General features: G+C 41.6%; 1 protein-coding gene across 1 annotated transcript; it reads left to right on the plus strand.

The window, feature by feature from the left end:
• Positions 1–6,431, plus strand: LOC148342282 (uncharacterized). Its single transcript, XM_088285735.1, has 3 exons — positions 1–61; positions 3,600–4,067; positions 4,220–6,431. Exons 1-3 carry the CDS (start codon positions 1–3, stop codon positions 4,555–4,557), a joined length of 867 nt encoding a protein of 288 aa, XP_088141861.1. The 3' UTR covers positions 4,558–6,431.
• Positions 6,432–11,353: the final 4,922 nt, after the last annotated feature.

An 11,353-nucleotide genomic window follows, 5' to 3' on the forward strand; every position in this document is an offset into this window, starting at 1 on the left:
ATGCTGCAACAAATTGGTGCAGAGACGGCTAAGGACCCAGTCTTGAACAAAGTGTCACCATGTATGAACAATGGATGGTCAAAAGGAAACTGCCCTCAGTTTTGCCCTATGAGAGCGGAGTTGTGCATGGCGGACGGCCTCCTGCTGAGGACAGACAGGATTGTAGTTCCACAAGCTATGCACAAGGACATGCTTCAGCGTCTTCACGAAGGACACCTGGGAGTGGAGAAATGTAAGAGAAGAGCACGAGAAGCCATCTACTGGCCGGGCATTAACAAAGACATCGAAGAAATGATTTAAAAATGCCAAGTTTGCCAAAAACATCAACACAAACAAGTCAAAGAGCCAATACTGGTAGCTGACCTTCCCACAACTCCCTGGCAGAAGGTAGGCACTGATTTGTTTCATATAAGAGAACATTATCAGATTCCCAAGCGTGAAAAAATCCTGAGTGACATGGCAGGTGCTAAGTATTTCAAATTAGATGCATCGCATGGATTTTGGTATTCATAAATGTGTTTGGTTTGCTTTTGTGAATAAAGATTTTACAAAAAACGTATGAGTAAATATGTATCATCTCATCAATATTTGCACAACAGAGTACTGAGTTTCGAGATCCTCACAATAATAATTCTCAAAATTATATTTCTTATCAATTTAGCTTAGTTAAGGGATATTTTATTGACAATCTAACATCACGATACAAAGACGGAAAAAAAATTGGTGGTGGGGGGGAGCGAATCTTTTTCTTCTTGGTAGGGGCCGGCGTGAAATAATTGAGAAGCACTGCTAGTATATGCAGACATTATATTCAAACAATCTTGCAGCCCGAGTGAACCGCAGCATCGGTCAGAGAATCGTAAACGTCCCACTGCTGGAGCAGCAGAGGCTTCTCGGGGCATAGGCGGAAGTGACGCGAGAGATGACTCACCAATGTGGCGTGAATTTAGTTATTTTGTTAATTTTTTTAATCAACCGAAATAAAATATTATATAAAAAATATATATATTAAAATAGAACAACCAGGGGTAAAAAAAAAACACTGAGGCAAAGAAATATATTTGAAAAATACGCGCTTAAAGCATGACGTCATTAGCAAGCGCGCAGCTTCCGAAGGACCTCGACCACATCCACCGACCCGTCCACACCGGAACAAAAACACCCACCACTAAATTCTTCTCATTTAGTGTGGAACTGACTGTAATTTTCTCACAGAATGTCCAATGCTACTCGAAAGGACTACGACATAATTCATTAAGTCTTTGTGTCCCGATAACCTCATCTTCGCTCGTTGATCCTTTTCGGCGTAGTTAGCTTAGCTTGTTAGCTAGCTAGCCGCTAACGAAAAGAGGCACATGACTCATCGCCAAGCAGAGATCAAGTGCGGATTTTTTGGAATTATCATTTGAAAATGTGTGAAAAATCTACACCCCAGTACAAAGAGGAACTTCGTGGAATAAAAGAAGAGAACGAGCAACATTTTCAACTGCTGGGCGAAGTTTGCAACCAGCCTCGTGTTGTGCTACACGAAGCAGGTTTGTCCACGTCTTACTCTCATTTGCTTTGTCAAGAACGACTTTCTATCGTTAGAAATGTGCATCACAACATTAAGTTGTTTGGGGACATGCGTTCACGGTTATTGCCATTTTATTTTTAAATGTTGCCTTTTACTTGTCGGTTTGCTGAACATTTGTTTATGCCAAATGAAATCAGTGCAGAAAATAAATGCCAAAGAATAACCAATAGTGGGGGGTGAACTCCATGTTTTTCCCAGTATAAAATTTGAACTCATTTAACATTTTACATTTTCTGGTTTTTATATCTTGTTCAAGCAATTCCTTACGGAAGGAATTCTGCCCGACTCTTAAAAATGTGCACACTGCGGCGAAAACATCAATGGCGGTTGATCAATTTTAGTGGATAAAACACAAAATATTAAGTTTTTTTAAAAAATCAAGTACGTATTGGTCTTATTTATGAACTTTGTACTGGCTTCGTCGGGTGAGAGTCAATGAACCTCCGGTGGCTCTGCACTGTTTTGTGCACATGTGCGTAGTTTCACCCCATCCAAACATTTAAAGTACATTGAATGCATCCATCCAGGGTTGCACGGATCTCATCAGTGAACAAGCACATGCTGCAAGGAATGCATCTGCATCTTTGTCTGACTATGGGCTTAAAAAGGGAGAACGTCACAACCCCCTTTTCTACCAACAAGTCCAGGAACATTTAGTTCCTGGTAATAAAGTTCCTGTGGCTCAGGTGGTTTGCATCTCTCCCACAACTCATAGTTCTTGATAATTTATCCAAATGACAATGATGATGTATCAGTGGGAGGTCTTGTGTTACTTTGTTACTCATTACTGACACCCTATGGCTGTTAAGCATCATTGCAGTTACAAAATAATTCAGGGAACTCTTATAATATTATGGTGTATCTTAGTCTAATTTGAATATGTATTGGATAACTTTAATATAAACAGTCATTATTCAAATATGTCAACATGAAAGTCAGAGTGAAAGTGTTGTTGCTTAATGCTTATGTGTAGGGATTTTGTCTCTTCAAACATAATCTTTTTTAAATTTGATTTAGAAACAGAAATTTTATTTAAAAAAAGTAAAAAGGGGAATGTCGGAATGTACTAGCAGGATAAATGTCATTTTGGGTAAAAAAACAAACACGTAAATCATGCAATAAATAGCCACTCTGATTCCAGGGCCCCTTTAATTCTTTTCGGGATCCAGATTATCATGGAAGCAAAAAGTACCCACGATGAAACTATCTCTAAATGCAAAATGAAAAACTTGTAAACATATTTCACTTGAAGGATTCCTATTCTATCAATGACATTATGTTGCGATGGCCCCCAGTGGTCTGCATCAATATGTTCGGGTCCCACAACAGGTGTTCCATCAGACGCACACAATAGCCTGTGTGTGCTAACTTCAGCTCGCTTCCAGAAACGTCTGTGACTATGTCAGGAATGAAATCGTGCATCAGCCGCAACGTGCTTCCTTTTTAAATGCTCGTTTATCACTGTTGTGCGGCTCACGGGAGGCTTACATCGTAGGACGTAATTTTGGGAAATGTCCCCATGGTCCGGTCCAAGTTGGGGTCGCACGCATTGCTCCGTGTGCGGCAGGCACAAGTCAAGGTAGCACGGTAAAAACAATACAAGACAAAGTCGCCGCATGAGCTTTGACTTGACCAAACCAAATTTGTCTTTCTCCAGACGTCAGTGAAAACGGTCTCCGTTCTGTGAAAGAGGGGCCAGACTTGACTCAGATCAAAAAGGAGGAGGAGGAGGAGGAGATCAACAAGTCACCAGTGAACGTTCTCCCTATAAAGACTGAAGATGAAAACAAGGATGAGAGTGAGGACAACAGAGGGGCGGAGCCTACAAGCAGCAGTTCAAGTCGTCACGTGGCAACAGAAGGTGATGAAGACCACTGGGGGCCATCACAAGCACAAAATGAGGACACATTATCAGATGCTCATGACGATGATGATACTAATGATGATGATGATGATGATGGGCAAGCTAAAAGTGAAAGGGCATGTCACACTGACTCATTCACTTCAAAGCTGTCTTTAAAAGGGCACAGAAAAACACACAGTGGTGAAAAAACTTTTTCTTGTTCAGTTTGTGGGAAATGCTTCTCTCGAAAGTTTGATTTAACAATCCACACAAGAATGCACAGTGGAGAAAAACCTTTTTCCTGCTCAGTTTGTGGCAAAAGGTTCTCTGTAAAGTCACATTTAACAAGGCACACAAGAACGCACAGGAGAGAAAAACATTTTTCCTGCTCAGTTTGCGGAAAAGGTTTCTCTCAAAAGGCAAGGTTCATAGCACACAAAAGAATACACAGTGGAGGAAAACCATTTTCTTGCTCGGTTTGTGGCAAAAGCTTCCTGCATAAGTCAACGTTTACAATCCACACAAGAACACACACTGGAGAAAAACCTTTTTCCTGCTCAGTTTGTGGAAAATGCTTCTCTCAAAAGGGAAATTTAACAGAACACACAAGAACACACAGTGGTGAAAAACCTTTTTCCTGCTCAGTTTGTGGCAAAAGCTTTTCTCTAAAGTTCCGATTAACAGAGCATGCAAGAACACACACTGAAGAACCTCTTTCTTGCTCATTTTGTGGTAAAATCTTCTCCCATAAGTCACATTTAACAGAACACACAGTGGTGAAAATCCTTTTTCCTGCTCAGTTTGCGGAAAAAGTTTCTCTCAAAAGGCAAGTTTAACAAGACACACAAGAACTCACAGTGGAGAAAAACCTTTTTCCTGCTCAGTTTGTGGAAAATGCTTCTCTGAAAAGTCAACGTTAACAAGACACACAAGAACACACAGTGGAGAAAAACCTTTTTCCTGCTCAGTATGTGGAAAATGCTTCTCTGAAAAGTCACATTTACGATACCACACAAGAACACACAGTGGAGATAAGCCATTCAGTTGCAGCGTTTGTGCTAAAAAATTCACCACTAAACAGCAGGCTGAGAGACACGATTGTGATGGAGAGAATATAGGGCTGAGCAATATGACCTAAAATCAATATCGCAATAAAATGAGCAATTTTACCTCAATAACGATGAATCACAATAAATTTCAGTCCGCGGACCAAAATCAAAATAAATGCAGGAAATACATAATAACTGTTTTCTTTATTGACCAAGTGGTACACATTACTTTCAATGGAAAATAAAAGTACAAAAATCATGTGTAGAAGCCTTCCAAATATCTTACTTTGCATGACTTGAACAATGTCACAAAGAACAGGAGAAAAAGGGTACTTCTCGCAAAATCTTCTCTGCAAATAGATTTTGCCAAGATGCTGTAATGCCATGTGCAAAGGCGCTAGTCGCCTGTAAACAAAATGCTAAATAAAATGAAAAAAAATTTCAATGGAATGCCAATGCCAAATAAACAAGTGTACTTCATCAGGAAAATGTGCGGTCTCGAGTACTCCGGTGCGCAGTTGCCACTTGTCGTCAATGTCATGCACAGTCGGGCTCAAACAGGGGTCCATGTTGCGACTCGACCACAAGTCGGATGTGGATGCAAAACGCTTGACATGTCTCCGCTCCCGTCCCGATGTTGTCCATATCGGGAAGTACGGTTTGCAACAAATATTTTCGTACCTCTTGTCGACTACTTTTATGAGGCGTTTAAATCTTGTGCGCTCCACTGTCGCTCGAGGAGCTACATCTTTAGCTATGTGCTAGGCCAGTGTTTTTCAACCTTTTTTGAGCCAAGGCACATTTTTTTCATTGAAAAAATCCCGCGGCACACTACCAGCTGAAAATGTGAAAAAAAGAGTTTTTTAACATTGAAAAATGACCTATTAAAAGTCTTGAATATGAATCAAATAAACAAAGAATAAAGTATCGTAAAATCTTTCACATTTATACTCAGTGTGAAACCTGTGCCTGTTTGGATGAACACAGAGCTGATATATTGGCAGGAATCAAAGTATTAATTCCTCTGCCACGAGTGAGACTTTTTTTGATTTAGCCACAAGTTCAGCGACGTGGTAGCTAGCTTTAAGGGCTCTCTCGCTTACCTTTGCGGTTTTTCTCATGAAAGTTGCTTGTTTCTCCGTGTGTTCACTCAGGCGAACAAAATACGTCACATTTTTGTTTTGAAGTAAAGGGCGTTTCGTTTGGAGATGGCGTTTAAGCGTGTTTGGGACCAGAGCGCCGTTGGAGAGCTTTTCACCACATACCAAGCACAACGGAGTCGGTGTCGTTGCATCTCCGGTAAAAGTAAATCCAGATGAAAGATAGCTTTCGCTGTATTGCCTCACGGCAGAAACTTTGCAGGTCGTCTTTGCTTTTTTTTTTTTTTAACCTCCACTCATACTAGGGCCTTCATCTAGGTCTGGGTTTTGTCCAGGGTCCAGTTCAGAGTCAGCATTTTTTTTCTCTTCAAAAACATATCCATTACTTTCACCGTCGTTCTGTTATCCACTTTTTTCATTCTGCTATCCACTTCTCGCTTGTCTCCAAGCACAAGGCAATTCACTACCTGCTGCTGCTGCCGCCACCTACTGGTTTGGAAGAGTACTACATTTTACTACTCAACTCTGCAGGCGCTAGACCGCACAGGTACACAAATTGAATAATTTCCCACGGCACACCTGACAATATCTCACGGCACACTGGTGTGCCGCGGCACAGTGGTTGAAAAACACTGTGCTAGGCTATCGCGTCCACCTCTTAGACGTTCTCTCGTATGGTGTCGCCTCCGTTATGGTCCAACCTTGCTTCTCACTTTGAACTTTTAGCACAAGCTCCAAGTCAACAACATGGTTGTGTTGTGGGTGGTGAAAAAGAAAAGGTTGGACGCGCTGTTTCAGGTGCTTACGACGCACTTTGTAGTTCGTATTCTTTTGCTCAAACATGGTCTTTTTGGAACCCAAAACATTTCTTAACGACAGATGTCGGAATTTCTTTTCGGGACAAGCGAGACAGAAACAATTTCAACGAACATTACGTCGTCTTCAGTCGTGTCAGCTGCTTCTGGATTTGAATCGCCAGCTACGACCGCGTCGTCAGTTTTCTTTCTTGTTCAGCTGGGTGGAGTCACATGACTACAGCCGCTCAAGCCGTCTTACAGGGGCATGAACATAGCTGCAGACTAAAAGGACTTCTTTTTTTTTAAACACCGAATTAGCCGACATGGGCAAAAAGATTTTATTAAATTTCGGTCACGGTAAATTTTCGGTTTATTGCCCAGCCCTACGAGAATAGCAGCGATCCTTGAAGCTTAAAAAAAGACAAAAAAAAACCCCTGAAGGAACTGACTCTTCGTGGTAAGATGTAAATGTGATTTAGAAAATATGATATATTGAATTTTCAAAGCTCTTTTATTGACACAAGGCCAATGTGATCAGTGCATTGTGTCTGAGTGATGATGATTTTTTTGTGTTTACATCAAACATTTTAATGAAATTAATTGCCTTTGCCTGGAACAACATTTGTTAACGTTATGCTTTTCGGTTGTCTTTTAAATCGTACCTAATGGAAAAGGTGTGAGAAGAAACGGTGCTTATGAAATCGGTTCCTTCCACAATCATCAATAAAATCACTTGTTCCACTTGCTCAACTGGCCTTCATTACGCTGTGTGAAAAGGAGGAAAACTGAACTAGAAGTTGAACTGTAAAAAGAACCAGACAGAGAAACGCAAATAGTCTCAGTTTCTCTCAATGGCTTTAGTATGTCAGGAGTTGGCAACTTGATGGCGACTGAAGTCAGCGTTTATTTGTCACCACGGACGAGATGATTCGCATCACGCAGTTCGTTGCTGCTGCTGTCTAAATTGAACCCTGGAGGTCACCCGCCAGCGTCCCTGAATTTCACCGGCGGATCTTCAGCTATCCCACGTCTGACCCCAGATTGTTGTGGAATTTTCAGAAGTTAGGGAAGATCAATGAGATAGTCTGGAAAATAAATTGTCTTTTGGGTCAGTCTGCAGAGTGATCTCAGTGGGAGAAGTGCGTGGGAAGATACTGATGCACACAGGAAAATGAAGATTTATTTGACAGGAACTGTGTAATCTTAAAACAAAAAGATACTTTTTCTGCGTTGAGCCTACTTATCAGTCAAGGTCGTGTTGTTTTGGCTTCACAAAGAATCCTCTCGTACAAGAAGCGAAAGGCACTTTCTTCAAAAGCAGGTGGTCACAATAAATAACAAAAACCTTACTTGCTAAATAATTTTCCAGAACAGAATCATAAAACACTGGACGTGATGGTAAACTGTCCATTGTGCCGATAGATGGTACTCGCATGAGGTTAGGCTTGCTGTTGAGAGTGGCATGGGGCTTGTGTCTCATGGTTGAGATGGGAGAGATGTCAATTTGGGACACATCGTCAGTAGTGTTCCATCAAATCACTGGGTGTTTCGGCCTTTATCACTAGACACCCTCATCGATGGTGGCCAGCGGCGGGTTGATCACGCCCGCGCTTGTGTCCCATGCCCAATCAACTGTGGTGGATGGTTCTGCCCTGGGTACTCAAGTGGGATGACGGAGATTAGTGGTGGGATGGGGAGGGGGTGCGGGGGTCATTTTGCTGATCTATGAGCCCATGAGGGGTCCTTCCTCTTCATCCAGATCCACTGGCTGCTTCTTTCAGCCGCTTTAGAGAGCGATCTGACTGTGTGCCGCAGAGCCTGTCCATGGATGCCCAGGTCTTTCAGCAGCTTGATGGTTGATGAGGCCACAAACCCTCTGCATCCAACTTCGACGGGATAGACCTTGGCTTTCCACCCTCGTTGTTGTGCGTCCGCCGCCAGTTCAGTGTAGCGCAACTTCTTACGCTCATAGGCCTCTTCAACTGCATTTTCCCACGGGACTGTCAGCTCTGCAATGTAGACAGCCTTCAATGAAGGGGACCACAGCACTAAGTCTGGCCTTAGGGTGGTGGCTGCAATCTCTGCTGGGAAGATTAGTTGCTGACCTATGTCGACCCGCATCTTCCAATCCCGGGCCTTAGATAGCTGACCAACTTCTGGGTTGAGAAAAGGATGGTGGGGCTTTTTCTGTCCCTCTCGGACAAATTTTGGTGCTGTAATGGTCGTGGTGGCTCTTAAGGGCAAGGAGTTGATGGTAATTCTCTTGCTTTCAAGCACTGCTGCCAAGCTCTTGAGAACCTGGTTGTGCCTCCAGGTATAGCGGCCTTGTGTGAGGCTGGTCTTACAACCAGTCAGGATGTGTTTGAGAGTTGCTGGTGTTGGGCAGAGGGCACAGGTTGGATCTTATCCATACCACTGGTGGAGGTTTTTTGGGGATGGGAGCACGTCATTGGTAGCTCTGATGATGAAGCTGATGTTGCTAGCTTCCATCTCCCAGAGATCCCTCCAGCCAAGCTTTCTTTTCTCCAGGCCTTCCCACCTCATCCACTGTCCCTGCTTGGCAAGCGAGACAGCCTTTGCAGACCTTTCAGCCTCTTCCTGGCGGCGCACCTCCTCCACGACCATTTTTCTTCTCTCTGCGGTTGAGGCCTTACACCAAGTTGGTTTGCTTGCTGTAAGGCCAAAGCCTTATTAATATTAATATTAAGATTGAACAAAATAGTGACACAAATATTGAAAAAGTAACTACAGTAACGAGTAAACATTGAATACTAAATTATTACTAAAACAGTTCAATGAATCTTGAAATAAATAATGAATCACCGTAGTTTAATGAATACTGAAACGAATAATGAAATATTTAAGTTAGTTAAGTTATAAACACTGAAAACATTTTTTAAGACTCTAACATTTAGAGAATAAAACAGTGATGTATTTTAATTTAAAATTCGCAACCACGTCGCTGGCGAAAAACCCTGTAAAAAGGCAAATATGTTGACATAAAGTTTCACTTTATCATGTCAACTGTTAATAATAGAGAAATACATTTGGAATACTGTCCAACCAACAACATAGTGTCAGATGTGAAAACAAAACCAGCAACAAAAGTAAAATTCAATACATCTCTCAAGTTCATATTTGGGAACTAATATGTTTGTTCATGTGCATCTTAGGTTTTTCTCTATGTTTAGAAGAAGATAACAATGATTTGCATCGCAAATGGTGACATCTGTCGGTGAGTTGGTGACAGTGCTCCACAAAGCCAGCAGCCAATCAAATCACAGCGGGGTGTGGCCTGTTCTTCCGCTTTCGTGAGGAACAGGAAATCCTTTCATTGGGACTTTGAAAAACGATGCCATCTTTCTTTCATCTCGTCGAAGAAAGAGAAGCACACGAGTTATCGCCAAGCAAAGACCAAGTGCGGATTTTTTGGAATTATCATTTGAAAATGTGTGCTAGAACGACACCCAAGTACAAAGAGGAACTTTGTGAAATAAAAAAAGAGAACGAGCAACATCTTCCACTGCTGGGCGAAGGTTGCAAGCAGCCTCGTGTTGTGCTACACAAAGCAGGTTTGTACACGTTTTACTCTCATTTGCTTTGTATAGAACGACTTTCTTTCATTAGAAATATGCATCACAACATTAAGTTGTTTGGGGAAATGTGTTCAAGGTTATTGCCGTTTTATTTTTACATGTTGCCTTATATTTGCCAGTTTGCTGAACATTTGTTTATGCCAAATGAAATCATTGCAGAAAATAAATGCCAAAGAAAAAAACAATAGTGGGGGGTGAACTCCATGTTTTTTTCCCAGTTTAAAATTTGAACTGATTTTTTAACATTTTACATATTCCGGTTTTTAAATGGTGTGAAATAAATTAAGTTTGTCCACTGTTGGAGTTGAGCCACCGAGAAAATGAGAAACATTTAGTGAATGAATCTTCAAAGCCAAACTTAATCCAATGCGTGTTCGTTTTTTGTACTCAAGAATAGGGTCAAATAAAGACTCAACAACAACTGATTAGAGTTCCGATATTTTAGTTTCTTCGATTTCTGGAGTTCAGGAAATAGTACAAAGACAGATATCTGGGCGGCTTTTTCTTATTCTGACGAGAAACTGTACTCGGACGAGCACAATCGAAAAATGGCGCGCTGATCTCAGCCCAGCCTCACATTTTATAGGTTTTCTTTGTCAAGGGTCATGTAGGTTGAATCGGTCGTCCTTGCTCCTTCTCCCGTCCATGTTCCACGTTCCAGGCTGACCTTCTCAGGCAGGCGGCAGTCTCTCCGTCTCTCCTGCTCACATTCCCCTGTAATCTCGTCAGTGTACAGATTGTGTGGTGTATGTTTTCCCAGATCAAATTATGTTTTTGGGTGTTCTTGATAGCGTCCCTGTGACTTCCTCCCCGGCCCAACTTGATATGTTTGTATCTTCTATGGCCTATGTGGAGAATGTGTTTTGTCGTATTTGTCCATGAAGTGCTATCTGGTTTGTCATCAGTTTGACCTGAGCAGACTGAATCTGTTTGTTCTGAATGAGAGTGTGGGTCATAAAATTCAATGTGTGCAAGTTTGAGGTCTTACATTTAAACTAAGTCATAAATTTAGCATATGAATGCATCAGTAAACACCATGACTACAATCCCAGTCAATCTTATTGATGCACTGTACTTCTACTTTCATTTGAGAAATGCTTTTTGTTTCATCAATGTTGAACATATTCAGTAAATATGAACCGGCTAAATTAAATAATTGACCTTCTGTCCCGTAAGTGTTTAAAATAATGCCAGCAATCGTAATTCAAAACCTTCAATATTCATGTCCGGTGTGGCCATTCCCTATAAGAAGGGAAGGCCGGAGAGAGGGGACACCTTTCCCTTTTTTCTTTTTGGGGAGACTTCTTTTGACATCAGCATGTGACGAGAATAAAATCTCTTTCTCACAAAAATGGCTGTGTTAGAGAATTTTTTTCCATCACCAATTCTGCC

Source organism: Idiotropiscis lumnitzeri, chromosome 2 (assembly GCF_059441095.1).
Source record: "Idiotropiscis lumnitzeri isolate Australia: NSW breed Sydney's pygmy pipehorse chromosome 2, RoL_Ilum_1.0, whole genome shotgun sequence".
Lineage (NCBI taxonomy): Eukaryota > Metazoa > Chordata > Actinopteri > Syngnathiformes > Syngnathidae > Idiotropiscis > Idiotropiscis lumnitzeri.

Bases quoted from the DNA above. Each gene is read 5' to 3' on its own strand.
- LOC148342282 (XM_088285735.1), top strand. From the start codon at position 1: ATGCTGCAACAAATTGGTGCAGAGACGGCTAAGGACCCAGTCTTGAAC. The intron at 62-3,599 runs GTATGAACAATG...TGTCTTTAAAAG, and splicing joins CTTGAACAAAGTGTCACCAT to GGCACAGAAAAACACACAGT. The intron at 4,068-4,219 runs GTGGCAAAAGCT...TTTCCTGCTCAG, and splicing joins ACCTTTTTCCTGCTCAGTTT to TTTGCGGAAAAAGTTTCTCT.